This window comes from Bombina bombina, chromosome 3 (assembly GCF_027579735.1).
Source record: "Bombina bombina isolate aBomBom1 chromosome 3, aBomBom1.pri, whole genome shotgun sequence".
In the NCBI taxonomy this organism is placed as follows: domain Eukaryota; kingdom Metazoa; phylum Chordata; class Amphibia; order Anura; family Bombinatoridae; genus Bombina; species Bombina bombina.
In genome coordinates, this window is record NC_069501.1 from 566,662,601 (window position 1) to 566,685,371 (window position 22,771).

The 22,771-nt window shown below is 39.4% G+C and overlaps 1 protein-coding gene across 1 annotated transcript in view; it reads right to left on the reverse strand.

The window, feature by feature from the left end:
* LOC128652433 (acid sphingomyelinase-like phosphodiesterase 3b) overlaps positions 1-22,771 on the reverse strand; it is a 150,252-nt gene that overhangs the window by 28,339 nt on the left and 99,142 nt on the right. The window contains exons 11-12 of the mRNA XM_053705372.1: positions 19,719-19,899; positions 13,944-14,077 (exon numbers count right to left, since the gene is read on the reverse strand). Of these exons, the coding sequence (XP_053561347.1) occupies positions 13,944-14,077; positions 19,719-19,899 (315 nt within the window). The remainder of the gene's footprint in view (positions 1-13,943; positions 14,078-19,718; positions 19,900-22,771) is intronic.

The window sequence follows — 22,771 nt, forward strand, 5'->3', positions numbered from 1 at the left end:
TCTTTTTGAGGTTCCAGGGATGAAGATCAACCACCCAAGGTCTGTCCCTGAAAGGACCTTAGGTGCAAGCTTTTCCCGGACATGTAGGATGAGACTTTAAAAGGTGGCCTTGTAGCCCACAATAGAGGAAGAGCCCCTCTCTTCTCCTAAAAAAACGTCTCCACTGCAGAAAGACATGTGAATCCCAGCCGCATAGGCTCAGCAGTACCCAGTGTCTCGGGGCCAGGAGGCATGGGAAGTGAGGGAGGCATGGTTGGGAACAAAAACATAGGAGACAACTGGACAGGAGGCTTCTGCAAGCGCTCCTTGAAGTAGGGTCTCTCTCTGAGTCTGATGTCAATTAGGATTAGAAAAGACACCAAGCCCTCAAGATCCTCTGGTAAATCTCTTGCAACAACTTCTTTAACCATATGAGAGAAGGCGGCAACAAGGGCTTCATTGTTACAACCTACCTCTGCTGCAAATGTACGGAATTCAATGGCATACTGGGCTACAGATCTCGTACTCTGCTGTATGGACATAAATCGTTTGGCAGCAGAGGAGGAGCAAGCCAGAACATCAAATACCCTTCAAAAAGAGGCCACAAATTCAGGGTAATTATATATCACAGGTTTGTTAGTCCCCCACAAGGCATTAGTCCAAAATGAGCTGTGTCTGAGAGTAATGAGATGAGAAATCCCACCTTAGCTCTGTCAGAGGGAAACGCCTGAGGTAACATTTTAAAGTATATACCCACTTGGTTTGAAAAACCTTTGCACTGATTAGGATCACCTCCATATTGCTGTGGTAGAGGTGCAGAACCAGACATGCTCCTGGTAGGACTAGGTGCAGCAGCGGAACAGAAGCAGGAGCAGCAATAGGTTGTGGGGCACTCTGATCCAAGTGTAAAGTGCGAGTCAGAAGGGTTTGCAGGGCTAGTGCAAATTGCTCCATGAGGTAATCCAGTTCCTCCATCCTGGAAATGATGGTGGGTAAAAGTGGAATATTAGCACTGTAAGGATTCATGGCCTTTGTGTAATGTTCAGGTTCCAAGAACCAGTCTAAGGGGGATATTTATCAAAAGTCTGGCGGACCTGATCCGACAGTGCGGATCAGGTCCGCCAGACATCGCTGAATGCGAAGAGCAATACGTATTAAGCAATCACGTATTGTGAGCTGCTGGTGCAACGCCGCCCCCTGCAGATTCGCAGCCAGTGGGGAGGTGTCAATCAACTCGATCGTACTTGATCGGGTTGATTTTCGGCGATGTCTGTCCGCCTGCTCAGAGCAGGCGGACAGGGTTATGGAGCAGCGGTCCAGAGCTTGATAAATGGCCCCTAAGCATTTCAGATAATCTTCCAGTTTATTTGTTCATTTTTCAGGTTCCAGGAAAGGACAGAAATGTTCTGCTGTTTTTTGACTTCTTGGTTGAAACTTTTGATTCATAAGACTTAATTGGAGGTGGGGCAGTCTCCACCTTAACTGATTACTGCTCATTCAACCAGATCAGTTACCACTTCCTGGGCTTTTAGAATGAGGCTTCAGTTGACCAAATTTGCAAGGCAGTGACTTGGGGGCCTATTTACCAAATATCTGTCGGACCTGATCTGACAGTGCGGATCAGGTCCGACAGACATCGCTGAATGCGGAGAGCAATACACTCTCCATATTCAGCATTGCAACATCAGCTCACAAGAGCTGCTGGTGCAACGCCGCCCCCTGCAGACTCGCGGCCAATGGGCCACCAGAAGGGAGGTGTCAATCAACCCGATCGTACTCGATCGGGTTGAATTCCGGCGATTCCTGTCCGCCTGCTCAGAGCAGGTGGACAGGGTTATGCTGCAGCGGTCTGCAGCTTGATGCCAGAAACACAGGGCATCAAGCTCCATTCGGAGCTTGATAGATAGACCCCTTGGTCTTCTTTGCATATTTTTACTAAATTTGATGTTTTTGCTTTTTCTGAGACAACGGTTGGTAATTCAGGCAGTTGTCTCATGTTAATTTGTTTTTGCCTGTCAGTTGATTTTTATTGCATTAAAAAAAAAAAAAAAAGTAAAAAAAAAAAAAAAGAGTGTGTTTTGCCCTTTGGGTTCTTTTTGGGTTGTAAATTTAGTTTTCTGTGGAAAAAAGGAAGTCCGTTATATCCCACCTTTTATGTCACATTACTCGTGAACTCCACAGCTTGTGTATTAGTTCCCAGGAGTAATGGATCATGGACTCACACCACCTGTATAAAAGAAAGCATAATTTATGCTTACCTGATAAATTCATTTCTTTCATGGCAGTGAGAATCCACGAGAGCCTACCCTGTTTTTTCTTGGTGTTGGTTTATTTTTTAAGCACATCTTTTTTCCCTTCTCTTATTTTTTGCTCTTATTTCTTTATCATCAAGTGTTTATTTTTTGTGTTTTTCCTCCCTAAATTTTATTTTCTGCCTTTAGCGATTAAAGGGTTAAACATATAGAGCCGGATCACAAGTGTAGCATTATTTAACTCTCCCGTTCAAGTGTTAACTGCACTAGAAGTAAACTTGTGGTAACCAGACGAGCATAAAAAGGTCGTACTTATAATATCACACACTCATTAACGTATTCTCACATATTCTCTCCATTGTCAATGGAGCAAAAATGGGGGGGGGGGGGGGGAACCCTACTCGCTCACAAACCCGATTGCATATTCTCAAGTGTGCTAACCCAACATGAAAATATGAATATTTCACATTCCAATGTTGTTCACATAGCAGAATATGTTCATTTTATTCATAAATACATATTTCTATATACATCTGATGGTATTTGGTACAATATATAGCTATTCATATATATATATATATATATATATATATATATATATATATTACAACAAGTCCAGCACTCACTATACCATTGGGCTTCCGGGGTGCTTCCCATATAATTATCATATACAAAGCCACAGAGAGCACTCGCCGTAATTTTCGTTCAATCAAAGTGGTTTATTTTCAGTGTAAACGTTTTCGAGGAGTGACCCCATCCTCAGACAAATCCAAATTGTTTGTTTTATTTGGATTTGTCTGAGGACGGGGTCACTCCCCGAAAACTCTCTGTGGCTTTGTATATATATATATATATATATATATATATATATATATATATACTGTATATAATTATATATAGGTATATACAGATATATATACAGATATATATATATACACAGTATATATATATATATATATATATATATATATATATATATATATATATAAAAAATATAGGACTATCTATTCAGAATACTTAGAACATATTCTGCTACGTGTAGAACATTGGAATGGGAAATATTTACAGTAAATACACAGTATAACACAATTTATTAAATATGAATGTTGCATAAATATGTTTTTTCATGTTTTCATCTACTTAACTGCAAAGGGCTCCAATGCACTTATATATATATATATATATATATATATATATATATATATATATATATATATATATATATATATATGTGTGTGTGTAAATAGGTATACATATGTATTTATGTGTTTATATGTGTATATACAGTACTGTGCAAAAGGTTAAGGCCACCATTAGATTTGTTCTTTTAGCAAAGTTTTAATGACCATCAATATGTATTTTTTGGTCTCTTTATTAAGATACAAACAGAAAATATGTACACAAAATATTAAAAAACACACTTTTCACAACAAAATGGCTTCTTCAGGCAAAAGTCAGTATTTAGGTGTGGCCTCCCTTGGAACTAAGCACATCTTGAACTCTTAAGTGATCTTGTGGTAATAAATGCAAGATAAAGAATATATATATAAGTATATATATATATATATATATATATATATATATAGGTGATAACCCAAGCATACATTAATATAGTGTATTATAAGCATAGTACCCTGAGATTACTATAAATAAATATAAAAATAAATATTAATGTTACTATCAATCCAAAGAATGATGTGATGGATATGAGAAAAATCTACACATGTACCTGAATATAGCTACCGGTAGGGAGTTAAAATCCAACGGAGCCTACGCACAACATACAATCATTCCCAAAAATGAATCAAATCGTATTTGGAGTTTAGTCCAAGAGGAGTTCTGGTTCTTAGTTGAAAGATCCAGAACACCTCTCTTTTGGCCAGGAGAGCATCGATTTCCCCACCACTCTTAGGTACAGACACCTTTTCAATAGCTACCCATCTGAAAGTATTCAGCTTCGAATCATGTTCAGTAGCAAAATGCTGAACCAGAGGGGTGGTAGACATGCCTCTACTGATGGTAAAGATGTGTTCTCTAATTCTTGAATTAATATTTCTTGAGGTGAGACCTACATATTGTATGTGGCACTTGACACAAGTGATCAAATATTGTCAGGGTTTTTTCCCTGTTTTGTTTGCCATGTGCTGCTGGCAGCCATTTTACTCACCGCTCTTCCTGACTGTGGTGCATTGTGGGGGATGCTGCTCATTTCCTGCACTTCCTTTTATGGCCAGACTGGTATGCATCATCCGTGTGAGACAGTATGCAGTCTCAGAATTGTGATGTCATCACTTATTATTTAAAGGGCCTCTGTTCAGTATGCTTTGCCTTTGCGTTGTCTCAGACCTGCTTGTGAGAGTTCCTGTGTATTACCTGGCTGCCTAACGTCCTTCCTGGTTCCTGATGCCTGGCTTGTTCCTGACTCTGCTGTTTTCCTTGTTGCTGACTCTGGCTCGTCTGACTACCAGCTCTGGTTTTGACTCCTGGCTTGTTATTTGACTTGTGGACTTTTTATTATTTTTTTGCTATTAATAAAGGCGTGATTATTTTTGCACTTCTCGTCTCAGTCTGATTCCTGGCACCCTGAGAAATATATGACATAAGTACTGGTGCAATTAAGACATGCCTTAATGTCATAAACCTTGCTTGTCACGGTTGAGACAAAAGGGTCAGTGATTTGGGCAAAGTCACAGGGTTTGCATTTTCTATGTCCACATCTGAACATGCCCTTATGTGTAAGCCAAGAATAGCAATGACATTAATTAGGGTTCCATTTAGATTTATGAAAGCCAGGTTCCTAATTTTTTTCATTTTTTTAATACTGCATACAAATATCCTGTATTGTCTGGTTCCATTCTAATAATGAAACTGAGAAATATTTATTTATGGTCATTATACCATTGCTAAAACAACAAATGTAATAGTGGCCTAAGACTTTTGCACAGTACTGTATGTCTGTATATATATATATATATATATATATATATACATATAAATACATATGTACACACACACATACACATTACATACACATATATACTGTGTGTGTATATATATATATATATATATATATATATATATATATATATATATATACATACATACATACATATACACAGGGCTTTTTTGGGGGGGAAAGGTGCCAGTACTCATTGATAGGCATAGGCATTTGGATGCTTCGTTAGAATCATAAATGCCTCCACATATTCCATCAGATCTCAGACTATCTAATGTCATAAAATTATTTTTTTGCAAAAAACTCTGTTTGCAGATATTCCAACAATTTCATAAACACATCATCAGAAAGACACTGAGGGCAAGATTACATATACGGCGTCGCCTGCAAAAGCCGGCAACGACGGTTTTTACACGGTTTTGGAATCACATATACAGCGCCGCATATAAATGCGGTGCGTATATTTCACCCATTGCTCACAATTTTTACTCCCATAAGCTAACATAGAACCACGTCGCAAATCAGTATCACATATTCAGCGCAAGGACTTACAGGGCGAACATGGAGAAATTTTACTTACTACATAGGCAGACGCAGCAAGACTTGCGCTGAGTATGTGAGCACTGTAACCCCCTGAAAATAGTAACTAACACCTAACGCATGCGCAATATCTATCTACCGCCTGAAAATAACTAGTACCTAATGCATGCGCAATATCTATCTACCTGTCAACCACCAACCCCCACCGCAATAACTAATAAACTATATTAACCCCTAATCCACCAACCCTCACATCGCAAAACATCTAATTAACCTATTAACCATTAATCCGCCAACCCCCCACAACGCTATTTACCTAATAAAGTGATTAACCGCTAAACCGCCATCCCCCCAATGCAATAAACTTAATTAACCTATTAACCCCTAATCCACCATTAACCCACATCGCACAAACCTAATAAATCTATTAACTCCTAATCCGCCAAACCCCCACAACGAAAATAACTAATTAAATTACTAAGCCCCCTAACCTAACACCCCCTACATTAACCCCAATTACCTAAATTATAAAATACTAAGTTACAAACAATTAAAATAAAAAAGCTAACATTACTAAAAAATAAAAAACTAAGATTAAATTAATCTAAGATTACAAAAAATAAAACATTCTAGCATTACATAAAATAATAAACCAAATTATCCAAAATAAAAAAATAAACCTAATCCCTATGAAAATAAAAAGCCCCCCAAAATAAAAACACCCCCTAATCTAATGCTAAACTACCAATAGCCCTTAAAATTGCCTTTTGTAGGGCATTGCCCTAAGTTAAACAGCTCTTTTACCTTAAAAACTCTCCCCCCTCTAACAGTAAAATCCCCCACCCACCAAACCTCCCCAAAATAAAAAAAAACTAACACTAAAAAATCCTAAACTACCCATTGCCCCTAAAGGGGAATTTGTATGGGCATTGCCCTTAAAAGGGCATTCAGCTCTTTTACTGCCCTTTAAAGGGCATTCAGCTCTTTTTCAAAGGCCCATTAAATCCCTAATCTAAAAAAGACAAACCCCCAAAAAATTTAAAAAAAGCCTAAGGCTAACCCCCAGATAGGTACTCACGGTTCCTTAAGTCCGGCGGTGAAGTCTTCTTCCAAGCGGTGATATCTTCTATCTTCTTCCAGGAACAAGCCGGTGCGGAGTGGAGCGCGGAACTGAAGACCGGTGACAGCGGAACTGAAGACCGGAGCGTGGAGATCCTCTTTGATCACCACCGCACACTGAGGATTTAATTCAAGGTACGCGTTTAAATATGGGGTACCTTGTGATACCTCGATGTGCAAGGTGAAAATTACGGGCAGCGCGGGTTTCAGCAGTTGTGCTGAAGCTTGCGCTGCATATGTAATCTCGCCCTACATCACTAATACCATCACTTGTACCCTTTCCCTCCTGCCTGCTTTGATGACAAATTATTATATATTTTACCTCAATATATATATCTTTTTTTACCTGCTTAAGGGCTACATTACGCGTGGCGCGGTATATTGCGTTTTCACAATCACAAAAACTTCTCTAGAGTTAAGCTTTTTACTCTAGTCGGGTTGTGCTGGTATTAATATTTTAAAAAAAGAACGTATTTTGCGCAAGCAGTAACCCGACTAACGCAAAAATCTGAACATCAAAGATCGTGTGCGCGTGCACTTATTCCCCCCATAGAAGTCAATGGAGAAAAAAAAGTGGAAACATTGTGCTAACCCGTCATGAAAATATGAATATTTCATGTTCCAATGTTCTTAACATAATGAAATATGTTCTATTTATTTATAATTAAATATTTCTAAATATATCTGATGTTTTTTAAACAAATATATATTTATACCTATATATAGATATATATATTGACTCTGTATAATGCGCACGTCCCATTTTTCTCAAAGGGGATTACAGGGATACTCCTTACCCTAATATTTTTTTCCAGAATTATATTATATTTGTTTGTAATAAAAAAAAGTGCCAGATTGTTGTAATAAAGGCATTCTACAGCCCATTTGCATCTGTTAATCACCTCTTTAAATTGTAGCTTTCTAGCCCCAGCTGCTGCAGCCCACCGGGAAATCTCCTGGTATCCTGGTAAACCAATCCAGCCTTGCACCTGAGATCTTATATCTTTGAGCCCTTATAACTTTTTGGTGCAATATTTTTTTTAAATATTTTTTATTAAATTGTGTTATTATGAGTGTAACTGTACTTTGTAATGTATTTTTGATGTGTTTTGTGCAACTTTTTAGTTTTGGAAAACAGTTAACCACAGATCTGATTTGTAACTTGTAATATAAGCACAATTAAAACAGCTCTCTATAACACGATAATGCTAGCTCAAAATTCGTTTGCACCTCACTTGTAATCTAGCCGTAAATGTCCAGTTATATCTATAATGCAAATATGGACTCCCACAAGCAAAGGAGAAAGTGAAAGTTAACAGCTGAACTCCTGACAGCCTGCTACGGAGCTAAAGGAGATTAAGGTAGGGGCGAAACTACATGGGGTGCAGAGGTTGCAACTGCGACTGGGCCCCTGAGGATGGGGGCACAGCTTTCCATAAAAAACGTTGACCTGCCACTGCCTGCACTGATATCATGTGAGTGTGACATGATGCTTCACTAGTGTCTCTGACTACAGGGGTTAGTCTTTCTGTTTTACCCATTGGTGTTTATGTGTGTGTGTATGTGTGTATGTATGTATGTGTCTGTGTGTGTATTTATGCATGTATGTGTGTGTGTGTATGTTTAAGGAACCAGCAAATTACAGACCTTGTTACTACAGCATGGGGGGGGGGGGGGCAGGGGGAAAACAGTGTCACTATACAGTACCACTATATACAGTTCGGGTTGCCACCTCAGCCATGTTATCCTGGACTCTTATGAGTTACACATGCTGCAGGGTGTGCAGGGAGAAACATGTATTGTGTTTCTGGATAGCACTATTCATATTCCTCTCTGCACACCCTGCAGCATGTGTAACTTATAAGTGTTCTGTATTTTAAGGGACAGGTGGCAACCCTAATATATACAGTACAGGGGGGGGGGTGCTGGTCCATGTCACTGACTACTGTGGTCACTTTATAAAGTACTGGGGCGGGTAGGGTCAGGCCAGCCATCTCAATGGCAGATTACAGACAGATTGGTATGATTAAGGGATAAGGTCCCGAAACGTCACCTTCCTTTTTGTCTTATACAATAAAATTATATTGAATTTGCTGTTACCCGCTTGCTACTTTTTATGTATTATTTGAGGACTTGGGCAGTGGTCCTTGGGTAACGTGCAATCCTGGGTCAGTGTGCTGAAGTGTCTTTCTGCTTCAGATTACAGACTGTGTCACTGACTCACTATATACAGTGTCACTATATACAGTAATAGGGGGTCAGAGCATCTCACAGACTGTGGGCACAGGGTACCTCCTTTTTCTCTTTGTTAAATGTAAAAAAAAAGGTATGTATCAAATTCATCTTTTTTTTTTTGGGGGGGGGCCCTTCTTAGATTCTTGCACCTGGGCCCTGTGGCTTCTAGTTACACCTCTGAACTAAGGGTTGCATTCCTGACATTCTCTCTGTAGCACTCTGTCTGGGTTTTCAGCTCTTAGGGTTTAATTTATTGCGATTTGTGCTTTCAGGGTCCATAAGAGAAGAAACAGTCATGTCATAAATCTTATTTACTGCCAGAGTGAAACTACACACAGTGCACATCAGGGGCGCGATTACATATACGGTGCAAGTTTCGGCGCAAGCGTGGGAACCCGCGCCGTCCGTAATTTCACCTCGCACATTGGGGTATTAAATATACTGCGCCATTAGATGCTAAACTGGAGTAAGTAGGACAAACTGGCGATCTTCTGAAATGTGCGCAAATACACATTTTAGTTGTCGCAAGTAACTTACGCCAGTATTTTGTCCACGGAAAGTGTAAATAGAGAGTCGTTTTATGCAAATTAGGCAAACACTCGTAAAAATGGACAGATTTCAAATAAAAAAGAGACACATAATTACGCTATTCAAAATTCATATATAAACCCATGCGCAGCCGCCATTTTCTTCAGTGTGTTTGGATTGTTCGTTGAGCTACAACACACTACACTGGAGTGGAGGATTAGTGAGAGTAGAGAGAGAGGCGCAAACAGAGGAGTTAGTTAGGTCGCATTGTTGTTTGATTAATCTTGTACACATATTTTGCATACATACATATACAATATACACCACACTTTTTTTTCTAACGCCTCACACATTTTATTTGATTTTTATAGTGTGATAGGCTGAGTGTTTGATTGTGATTGTGTGTGATTGAACTGGGAGTGAGTGTGAGTATGTGTGTAGTCAGTGTGATTTAGTGGAGGATGGCAGGGAGAGGTAGGGTGGAGGGGAGGAGGGGAGATGAGTGGAAGGGAGAGGAGTATTGGAGAGGACAGGAGGAGTAGTGGGCCCCCCATCAGGCAGTAAGTGGAGTGGGGAGAGGGAAAGCTAGAAAGGATGATGGGAGGGGAGATGCCCGAGAGCCCAAGAGAGCAGGCACATCTAGGAGAGGGACAGAGGGTGCACATGGGGACAGAAGTGGGGAGGAGGGAGAGGATAGGGAGGAACCCACACCAGAGACATCACAGGGAGGAAGCCAAGTGTCCATGGAGGATGAGAGTCTAAGATGTCTAAACTTCTCATTTGATGAAAATGTTGCCCTTGTCCAGGCCATCATGGTCAATTACAGTGCCCTCTTCGGGCAGGAGAAGGGCAAAGGCATTGCCAAAAAGCGAAAAACTGCATTATTGGTGGTAGAGGATGCCGTCAACAGTGTGGCCCCGCAGAGGAGGACTGTTGAGGGCCTGAGAAAGTGGTGGAATGCCTGCAAGAGGCAGGTCAAAGAAAAGATGGGGCAGGAAGCTATGCACCAGAGGGGAACAGGCAGTGGTCCATCCCTGGACATAGAGTATAACACCTGACAGGAGATGATACGCAGGTCCATGAGTATCACAGCAGTCCGTGGACTTCCAGGGGCTCGTGACTCAGGGGCTGCAACCAGAGCACATCATGCTGGTGAGTAACATCCCACACAACAGTATTATATGTATTTGAAATATAACATCCTTTAATATCACACATTCATGTACACAATGAGGAGCATGGTATTTGGCCTACTAAAAAAACATCTACAATTATATTTGACATTACTGCTACTTAACACAATGCAATTCATGATATGAGGTGGAATAGTGCAATACTAACATGTCTCAGAATAACACAGGACATATGTTATAGAGTTTGGCATGAGAATCAGTATAGGCCCTAGCATGTATCAATGTATATTGTATGCCCACGTGGACATATATCTGACTGTACTAATCCCACTTATCCTTTGACTCCTTCACAGAACCTCCTGTCACGAGGATACAAACATCCATGCCACCACCACCATCAGTCTTCAGGCAACCGCAAGAACAGTATGCTCCCAGGCATGAGCATGGTTGGATGGCTTCAGTTGAGGACCCAGGAGTGATGCCACCATCATTGCCATATGACCCCTGGCAAGATTCCTGGCCAAGGAATATCCTCCCTTTGGCTTTGAGGGGGAGCCAAGACAGCCACAAAGGGTCCATGTATTTACCCCCCCCCCCTCACAACACAATCTCATGGCAGTCAGGGATTTTACCCACAGACAATGTCACAGGAAGTGCCAATTGGACAGGCTGAGTGGTCACACACTGGTCATCAGTGGGACTATCAACCAACCATGAGAGCTCAACCATCATCAGCAATTGGACGAGCTCCACCATCATCAGCAATTGGACGAGCTCCACCATTGGCAGATGGAAATATAGCAGAATCTACAGCTGCACCTCAAGCACCATCAGATGCAGGTGACCCTGCCCCACATGAACCAGCAGTTGAAGCTGGCCCTGTCCCACATGAACCATCAGATGCAAGTGACCCTGCCCCACATGAACCAGCAGTTGAAGCTGCCCCTGCCCCTCATGAACCAGCAGTTGAAGCGGACCCTGCCCCACATGAACCAGCAGTTGAAGCTGACCCTGCCCCACATGAACCAGCAGTTGAAGCTGTATCTGAATCATGAAATAATTTTTTGGGGGGTTTCATGTCCCTTTAAGCACAGAAACTGGAAGAAACCTCTGTCCTTAAATGGGTAAATCTATAGCAGTTTTTGTATTGGTAAGTAATACCTTTATACTTTCCACCAAGTGTATGCACACAATTCTATATGGTTTCATTACTTATTATCTTCCTTTATAATTACAATACATGACAATAGTATTGTTTATAAAATGGGCTTATTTTATTGTAATAATTTGAGTTGGCTCCTCTTAATGATTTCTATTTTTTGTTATATAACAATATGACAGTGTATTGTGTTCAGACATAACATTTGTGAGCTGGAATAATCACAAATTAGATTCAGCACTTCTGTGCAGGCAAGTATTTGTCAATTAGAGTAAATGGATTAAAATATTTATCTAGTTTGAGATGTGATATATTTTGTCTAGTTCACACCAAATTTATAAACTAAATGACAATAAACACACTATTGCAAAGAAATGTTGGGAAAAAGTCACATTTCAAGGTTTTGCAACTCAAGAGCAGTTCCGGCATACACTCAGGGATGCAATCAATATTCCTGGTGTCCTTTGTGATGGTTAATTAGGAACAGTCCAGATTTAATTGGGCTTGTGATTACAGCTAACCAATAACTGTAAAGAACGTTACAGGCTCAGGTAAATGGCACCATACTAAACTAGATGGAGAGTAATATTTTACAGCAAAAGCAAAGAAAAAAAAAGTGTGTGTGTGTGGGGGGGGGGATTAAATGTTCTTTTATGTCAATTTAATGAGATGCCTTTCTTTCCAGTTAGAAAAGCCACTTTCATTCTTGTAATATGAAGCTCTCTTTCTTTTTGGAAACATTTTATGCAGTTTAGTGAATAGATGCTGCTTTCATTATTCAGATAGGACTTTTAATTTTAATCAACTTTCCAATTTACTTTTATCATCAAATTTGCTTTTTTCTCTTAGTATTATTAGTTTAAACTAAACATAGGTAGGCTCATATGCTAATTTCTACGCCTTTGAGGGCTGCCTCTTATCACATGCTTTTTAAATCTCTTTTCAGCACAAAGAGATAGAAAGTACACGTGGGCCATATAGATAACACTGTGTTCAGGCACAGGGGGTTATTTAAGATTTAGCACAAAACAATGCTAACTGCAAGACAATAGATAATAAACAGTCACAGTCATGTGATCAGGGGGCTGGAAGAAGGTTCCTAGATACAAGGTAATCACAGAGGTAAAACGTGTATTAATATAACAGTGTTGGTTATGCAAAACTGAGGAATGGGTAATAAAGGGATTATCTATCTTTTAAATTATTATTATTAATATTATCTGTTATTTGTAGAGCACCAACAGATTCCGCAGCGCTATAAAACACATAAAACAATGACAATTCTATGGTAGACTGTCCCTTTAATCCCCTAGGTACTTACCTCAGTGCCTAGGGGGCTGTGCTAAGTTGAGCTGCAGGAGTGCTGTAAAGATTCAGGGGTGTACTAAAAAGAAGGCTATGAGGGTGACTGGTCAAGGGCTGCAATAAGGAGCTCAGGTTTAGTGCTGATGATAGAGAGGGGCGCGCTGTGTGCATCCTTATGTCAGAGTTGGATTTGTTGATAGTGCAAACTGAGCTAGCTGCTCTAGGGGTAGTGCTTTCTGTGACCTTGGTGTTGGAAATGACCCTGCAGTTGTTTTGGTGACAAGGCCTATGGGGAGGTGTTTTCAAGACCCCTGCTGATGCCAGTCCAGTGCTTGGTTATTCTTTATGGAAGTCCTAGCGTTCTTTTTCCTGGTCTGCTCTTCTGATCCTGACCTTGGTGTGTATCCTGCTTTATGTTTTCTGTATTCACCTATCCTGTATCTTTAACTGTGAGTTGATAAACTGGTTGCTGATTTCCAGAAATTAATTTAGACTACTCCTATGCTGTGATATTATATTTAGTTCCTATTTCCTATTCTGGTATTGGACCCTGGCCTGACTATTGATGACTCTCCTGGAAATTCCCTATCTGCTAATTTCTGCCTCTGTTCTCTATGTGCTAATCTTAGCCTGTTTCTGATGCTACACATCTCTTGCAGAATTAGTTCCAGTTTACAGCCCAGGTAAATTCCTTGTTACCTTATACATAGCAAGTAATGCACATCAGTCATACTTACTAAGACCTGGAGGCTTGTTCTGTCATATTCAAAGATTCTGATTCCAGGATTATTGGCTCCATTTTCAACTCCAGGCAACGTGGTCTTCCATGGAGTTACCCCAGGAGAAATAAACATAGTGCTGATGGGAACACCTTAAATAAAAAAAAATAAAACTTTAAGTAATTTGCTAAAACGCAAAATAATAATAAACTGTTGTGTAATCTGGTGGAATAAGCTATTGATGAGCTATTGATGACAATCGCATACAATCAAAATTAAACTTGCATGATTCAGATAGAGCATGCAATTTTAACTTTTGAGTTTACTTCTGTTTTCAAATGTACTTTGTTCTCTTGGTATCCATTGTTGAAAAATATTACATACAAATCCTACACTAGTGAAAGATAGCTGATGACTGCACAAATTTGTCTCTTGTGATTGGCTGACAAGAGGTATCTAGCTCTCAGTAGTGCATTGCTGCTCCTTTAGCAAAGATATCAAGATAATGAAGCAATTGATAATAAAAGTACATTGGAAAGTTTTTTTAAACTGTATGATCTGTCTTAATGCTGAAAACAAAATTAGGTTTCATGCCCCTTTATTTGGCTCTCCATTAAAATAAAAAATAGTTAAAGGGACAGTCGACACCAGAATTTTTGTTGTTTTAAAAGATAGATAATCCCTTTATTACCCATTCCCCAGTTTTGCATATCCAACACAGTTATATTAATACATGTTTTACCTCTGTGATTGCCTTGTATCTAAGCCTCTGCAGACTGCCCCCTTATTTCAGTTCTTTTGACAGACTTGCATTTTAGCCAATCAGAGCTGACTCCTAGGTGAATTCACATGCATGAGCTCAATGTTATCTATATGAAACACATGAACTAATGCCCTCTAGTGGTGAAAAACTATCAAATTTTTGACAAGGTCTAAGAAATTAGCACATGAACCTCCTAGGTTTAGCTTTCAACTAAGAATACCAAAATTGGTGATAAAAGTAAATCGGAAAGTTGTTTAAAATTACATTTCCTATCTAAATCATGAAAAAAAAATTTGGACTTGACTGTCCCTTTAAAAAAATACCCATATTATAGAATATTACTACTACTACTTTATCAATAGTCCTGTGACAGCCTATCCTTCATTATTCTAAATAACTGGTACACAACTAAAATACAATACAAAGTGTTAACTATAAATTATCGACTAAGATTGCTGTCAAAAAGGCATAAGATATGAAAAGAAAAAAAATGATTTGGGCACCACCATGTGGTCATTTTAGGCAATAATCTATAAATCTGGCTACATACACAGTATATAGAATAGTTACAAGAACAGATCATGCTCTATCTAAGGAAAAAGTTTTCTAAAGATCAATGATGTGTTTACCTCGCAAACATAAAAATAAATCTGAAAAATCCTTATTATATATATTCAGCCAGTTTAATGTGCTTTTGGCTTCCTTTTTGCTGCAGGTTTACACACCTGATTATTGACAGGTATTTAAAGGGACAGTCTAGGCCAAAATAAACTTTCATGATTCAGATAGAGCATGTAAGTTTAAACAATTTTCCAATTTACTTTTATCACCAATTTTGCTTTGTTATCTTGGTATTCTTAGTTGAAAGCTTAACCTATATGCTAATTTCTTAGACCTTGAAGCCCACCTCTTTCAGATTGCATTTTAACAGTTTTTCACTACTAGAGGGTGTTAGTTCACGTATTTCATATAGATAACACTGTGCTCGTGCACGAGAAGTTATCTGGGAGCAGGCACTGATTGGCTAGACTGCAAGTCTGTCAAAAGAACTGAAAAAAGGGGCATTTTGCAGAGGCTTAGATACAAGATAATCACAGAGGTTAAAAGTATATTATTATAAATGTGTTAGTTATGCAAAACTGGGAAATGGGTAATAAAGGGATTATCTATCTTTTAAAACAATAAAAATTCTGGTGTAGACTGTCCCTTTAAGTTAATACTACCCTCATTTACATTTAAAGGGCCATTATAGTAAAAAAATGACATGCTCTATCGACCCTGCTCTATTCGTATTTTTGTATGTACCCCCTGCAAATGGGTATAAGTACACAGTACAAGTGCTGCTCAGGACCCGCAGTTGATTATCCACCAACTTTTACCCAAACATACTGCCTATTGCAGCAATTTTATTAAAAAATAATGATGCTGCAAACTTTATTTTCTAATAGACTACACTAGACAGTATTTCTCTTGTAAGATGTATCGAGTCCACGGATTCATCCTTACTTGTGGGATATTCTCCTCCCCTACAGGAAGTGGCAGAGAGAGCACCCACAGCAGAGCTGTCTATATAGCTCCCCCCTTAGCTCCACCCCCCAGTCATTCTCTCTGCCTGCTTAACTGCTAGGAAGTGCAAGAGGAGTGTGGTGACAAAAATGTTAGTTTTTTATTTTCTCAAGCAAAAGTTTGTTATTTTAAATGGTACCGGTGTGTACTATTTACTCTCTGGCAGAAAAGGGATGAAGATTTTTGCAAGGAGGATGATGATCTTAGCACTTTGTAACTAAGATCCACTGCTGTTCTCACAAGGGCTGAAGAGTACAGGAAAAACTTCAGTTGGGGGAACGGTTTGCATGCTAAGCTGTATATGAGGTATGTTCAGTCTATATTTTTCTAGACAGACTGTGTTAATTCTAGAAAAGGCTGGCATTATTCCCATGAGGGAAGGGTAAGCTGTATTCAGACTCTTTGATAGGAATTTCAGCTTGCTTGAAGGGCTCATTAGTTACTGGTGACACTGTTAAAAAAATATATATATATATATATATATATATATTTATGCATGCTCAAACAGTGGAATGGGGATTTTGCAGATTTATCTCCTCAACTGCATCTGGACCAGGAGACCAGAGATTCTCTTCTCTGGTGGTTGTCTCAGGACCACCTGTCTCAGGGAATGTACTTCCGCAGGCCAGAGTGGCTCATTGTAACGACAGATGCCAGCCTGCTAGGCTGGGGTGCAGTCTGGAACTCCCTGAAAGCACAGGGCTTATGGTCTCGGGAGGAATCTCTTCTTCCGATAAACAGTCTAGAAATGAGAGCGATATTCAATGTGCTTCAGGCATGGCCTCAGCTTGCTGCGGCCAAATTCATCAGGTTTCAGTCGGACAACATCACGACTGTAGCTTATATCAATCATCAAGGAGGAACAAGGAGTTCTCTAGCGATGATGGAGGTAACCAAAATAATCCGATGGGCAGAGGATCACTCTTGCCATCTCTCAGCAATCTACATCCCAGGAGTAGAGAACTGGGAGGCGGATTTCCTAAGTCGTCAGACTTTTCATCCGGGGGAGTGGGAACTCCATCCAGAGGTATTTGCTCGGCTGATTCAGCTATGGGGCACACCAGAATTGGATCTGTTGGCGTCCCGTCAGAATGCCAAACTTCCTTGTTACGGGTCCAGGTCCCGGGATCCCAAGGCGGTGCTGATAGATGCTCTAGCAGTGCCTTAGTCCTTCAATCTGGCCTATGTATTTCCACTGTTTCCTCTCCTCCCACGTCTGGTTGCCAGAATCAAGCAGGAGAGAGCTTCAGTGATTCTGATAGCACCTGCGTGGCCAAGCTGGACTTAGTATGCAGACCTAGTGGACATGTCCTCGGTTCCACCGTGGACTCTGCCAATGAGGTGGGACCTTCTAATCCAAGGTCCTTTCACGCATCCAAATCTAGTTTCTCTGCGTCTGACTGCTTGAAGATTGAACGCCTGATTCTATCAAAGCGTGGTTTCTCTGAGTCGGTTATTGATACCCTGATTTAGGCTAGAAAGCCTGTCACCAGGAAGATCTATCATAAGATTTGGCGCAAATATCTTTATTGGTGTGAATCCAAAGGTTACTCGTGGAGTAAGATTAGGATTCCTAGAATATTGTCTTTTCTCCAAGTTTGGAGAAGGGATTATCAGCTAGTTCCCTAAAAGGTCAAATATCTGCTTTGTCTATTTTACTACACAAACGTCTGGCAGATGTCCCAGACGTTCAAGCATTTAGTCAGGCTTTGGTCAGAATTAAGCCTGTGTTTAAACCTGTTGCTCCGCCATGGAGTTTGAATTTAGTTCTTAAAATTCTTCAAGGGGTTCCGTTTGAACCTATGCATTCCATAGATATTAAGCTTCTATCTTGGAAAGTTGTGTTTTTAGTAGCCATCTCTTTGGCTCGAAGAGTTTCCGAGCTATCTGCTTTACAGTGTGATTCCCCTTATCTTATTTTCCATGCAGATAAGGTGGTTTTGCGTACCAAACCTGGGTTTCTTCCTAAGGTTGTTTCTAATAAGAATATCAATCAAGAGATTGTTGTTCCTTCACTGTGTCCTAATCCTTCTTCAAAGAAGGAACGTCTATTGCACAATCTTGATGTGGTTCGTGCTTTAAAGTTCTACTTACAAGCAACTAAAGATTTCCGTCAAACATCTTCATTGTTTGTTGTTTATTCTGGTAAGCGGAGAGGTCAAAAGGCTATGGCTACCTCTCTTTCCTTTTGGCTGATAAGCATCATCCATTTGGCCTTTGAGACTGCTAGACAGCAGCCTCCTGAAAGAATTACTGCTCATTCTTCTAGAGCTGTGGCTTCCACATGGGCTTTTAAAAATGAGGCTTCTGTTGACCAGATTTGTAATGCGGCGACTTGGTCTTCGCTTCATACTTTTTCCAAATTTTAGAAATTTGATACTTTTGCTTCTTCGGAGGCTATTTTTGGGAGAAAGGTTCTACAAGCAGTGGTGCCTGCCGTTTAAGGTCCCTGTCTTGTCCCTCCCTTCATCCGTGTCCTAAAGCTTTGGTATTGGTATCCCACAAGTAAGGATGAATCAGTGGACTCGATACATCTTACAAGAGAAAACATAATTTATGCTTACCTGATAAATTTATTTCTCTTGTGATGTATCGAGTCCACGGCCCGCCCTGTTTATTAAGACAGGCATATATATTTTTAAACTTTCAGTCACCACTGCACCCTATAGTTTCTCCTTTTTCTTCCTAGCCTTCGGTCGAATGACTGGGGGGTGGAGCTAAGGGGGGAGCTATATAGACAGCTCTGCTGTGGGTGCTCGCTCTGCCACTTCCTGTAGGGGAGGAGAATATCCCACAAGTAAGGATGAATCCGTGGACTCGATACATCACAAGAGAAATAAATTTATCAGGTAAGCATAAATTATGTTTTTGGGGCATATTTATAAAATTAACATCGATCTGATCTCTGGTTAATTTTATAAGCGCTAATTGCTACCGCAAGCTCACTTGTAAAGACTGATTACCCATGTGCGGGCACGCGATAATTTAGGGCTCCACTTGTAAGCTAGCCATGTGTGTTAAATGATTTGCTGGGGGTAAATACACATAGAGTTGAAAATTACATGCTCTAATGGATTACTACCAAATTACTTCTATTATCTTATTTGTTTTGTTTTCTAGTATCTTTTGTTGAAAAGCATACCTAGGTAGGCTCTAGACCAGTAATGCACTACTGGGAGTTAACTGCTAATTAGTGGCTTTACATATATGCCTCTTGCCATTGTCTCACCAGATGTGTTCAGCTACCTCCCAGTAGTGCATTGTTGCTTCTTCAACAAAGGATAACAAGAGAATGAAGCAAATTTGATCATAAAAGTGAACTGGAAAGTTGTTTAAATCACTCAAGTATTGGTTTGAATGAGTGCTTGTGTCATATATGATTGTTATTGGTGGGTAAATACAATGTATAAGTGCAATACACAGTATTTGTTTGTAAATAGGACTCACCATACAGTCAGAATTACCTTGGTCATTGTAAAACATTCGGAAGGTGTCAGTGTGATGGTGTCCAAAGAATTGTCCTTGTATCACCTCATGGTGTTTTTTAATGATTTCAATATAGCGTTGATTGAAATTATTTGTGAACCAAGACTTCTCTCTTTTCTTTTCAAAGTATCCTGGGGGGACATGTCCCACAATATAAACCTACAATAGAGATATTTTGTTAAGGCAATAGTTAGGAGAATTTTGCCTTGAAGCTAAAGTTCTGTTAAAGGACCATTCTAAGCCAAATTGGAATTCACACAGGTGCCTTTTAGTTTTGCAAATAAGCAGGGGCGTATTTTGGCCTAGGCAAACAAGACACTTGCCAAGGTCGGCAGATTGGAGGGGGGGCAGCACTTTTTTGTGGCTATATTTGTAAAAAGCTTATAGTTATTTTAGAAGTATTATACAGATATATAATGAGAAATTTTGCCCAAGGAGCTTACATTCTAGGGGGCATAATAAGAGACTTCCCAGAGATAACTGTGAACCTTTCATTTATTTAGCTAGCTATTGCCTTTTGTTCTGTTGGCTTTTAGCACTTAGCATTGTCTTTGGAAAAGCATTGGGGCCTATCTATCAAGCTCCGAATGGAGCTTGATGAACCGTGTTCGCCAGAAACACAAGATATGGAGCAGCGGTCTGATGAGGCGGACAGGAATCGCTGGAATTCAACCCGATCGAGTACGATCGGGTTGATTGACATCCCCCTACTGGTGGCCGATTGGCCGCGAATCTGCAGTGGGCGGCGTTGCACCAGCAGCTCACAAGAGCTGCTGGTGCAATGCTGAATACGGAGAGCGCATTGCTCTCCGTATTCAGCGATGTCTGTCGGACCTGATCCGCACTGTCGGATCATTTCCGACAGACATATGATAAATAGGCCTCTGAGTGTCAATAAATCTGTGTTTGGAGATTTTATATATATTGCAGCTTGGAAAAAGAGCTAAATGCCCTTTTAAGGGCAATGCAAAAAAGCTAAATGCCCTTTTAAAGGCAATGCCCATATAAATGCCCCTTTAGGGGCATTGGGTAGCTTAGGTTTTTTTAGAGTTAGGTTTTTTATTTTGGGGTATTGGGTTTTACTGTTGGGGGGACTTTGTATTTTTTTACAGGTAAAAGAGCTGATTTCTTTAGGGCAATGCAAAAGGCCTTTTTAAGGGCTATTGGTAGTTTATAGTAGGATAGGTGGTGTTTTTTTTTTATTATTTTTTTTTTTTTATAGGGCTATTAGATTAGGTGTAATTGTTTTTATTTTTGATCATTTCGTTGTTTTTTTTTTTTTATCTTAGTGTTTTTTATTTTTCGTGATTTTAGTGTTAATTATTTGTGGTAAACTTAGATTTTTAAATTTTTTCGTAGGATTTTTTTTTGTTGTAATTTAGATTTATTTTTTTTCACAGTGTTAGGTTTTTTTAAATTTGTAATTTAGATATTTTAATTGGTAGTATTTTTTTATTTTATTAGAATAGTAAGGTTAGGTTTAGGGCTTAATAGTTTATTTAAAGGATCAGTAAACACAGTAGATTTGCATAATCAACAAATGCAAGATAACAAGACAATACAATAGCATTTCAAATGAGTAGTAGATTTTTTCCACAAACAAATTTCAAAGTTATGTATATTTCCACTCCCCATGTACCATGTGATAGCAATCAGCCAATCACAAATGCATATAAGTATAGTCTGTGAATTCTTGCACATGCTCAGTAGGAGCTGGTGACTCAAAAAGTGTAAATATAAAATGTGCAAACTTTTTTTAATGGACGTAAATTGGAAAGTTGTTTAAAATTATATCTGAATCATGAAAATTTAATTTGACCTGAGTGTCCCTTTAAGTGTTTTGCGATGTAGGGGGCAGACGGTTTAGGGGTTAATAACTTTATTTAGTGGTGGAGATGTGGTAGACCGGGGGTTTAATAACTTTATTTAGTGGCGGTTATTTAGGGGTTAATATATTTAAATAGTGTTGGTGATGTGTGTGGGTGGCAGATTAGGGGTTAATAGGTTTATTTAATAGTCACGATGTGGGTGGGCAGCAGATTAGGGGTGAATACGTTTAATATAGTGTTTACGATGCGGGAGGGTGGCGGGTTAGAGGTTAATAGTTAGTTTATGGGTGTTAGTTTACTTTGTAACCGTTTAGTTATGAGTTTTGTGAAACATTTTTGTTACACAAAACTGATAACTACTGGTCTCAGATGGGGGTATGGATCGTGTCGGTATAGGCTGTAACGCAAGCATTTTAGTCAGACTGCACAACCTGTAATATCGGCGCTATGGAAATCCTACACAAAAACATATTTTTTTTGAGTGCGGGATTGACGTTGCGTTACAGGCTAAAATGCTTGCGGTATAGCTATACCGACACGACTCCCAATAGGGGCTTTACTGCTTTTTCACTGAAATTGCCATTTTGTCAGCATTAAAAGCCGCAACGCAAAACTCGTAATCTAGATGAGAGTGATTTACATTTTGCTGCAGCCAGTTCAAGGTAGATCACTGGTTTTCAAATCGGTCCTCAATCCTCCCCAACAGGCCAGGTTTTCAGGATTACCTTGGATGAGAGCAAGTAAAATAACGTTTATTAATCAGCTGATTATTTCACCTGTGCTATAGTTCAGATATCCTCAAAATGTTGCCTGTTAGTGAGGCCTGAGGAAAGGTTTGAAAAACAGTGAGGGAGATAGATAAAAGATGCGGAAATTAATGAATTTGGGACCAAATTCTCTAAACTCTTTGCTCAGGTGAGATTCTTTAAAATGATAGGTTCTCTAAAGGCAAATTGTACCTCAATATCTGTATATCTTGCTAAGAGGCGTAACCTACATTTCTGTATGCAAAGGACAGTATAATGCCCAATACAAAAGCATTTTTTGAAGTATATTGAAAGTACAATGGAAAAATCGTAATTAAAGTGTGCTTTAAAAATCATATGAATAATACTTACAACAAAAGGCATTTTTATTACAAAGTTAAAATCATAACAAAAATTCAAAGCATACTTAATTTTGCTATTGCAAAATGTAATGAA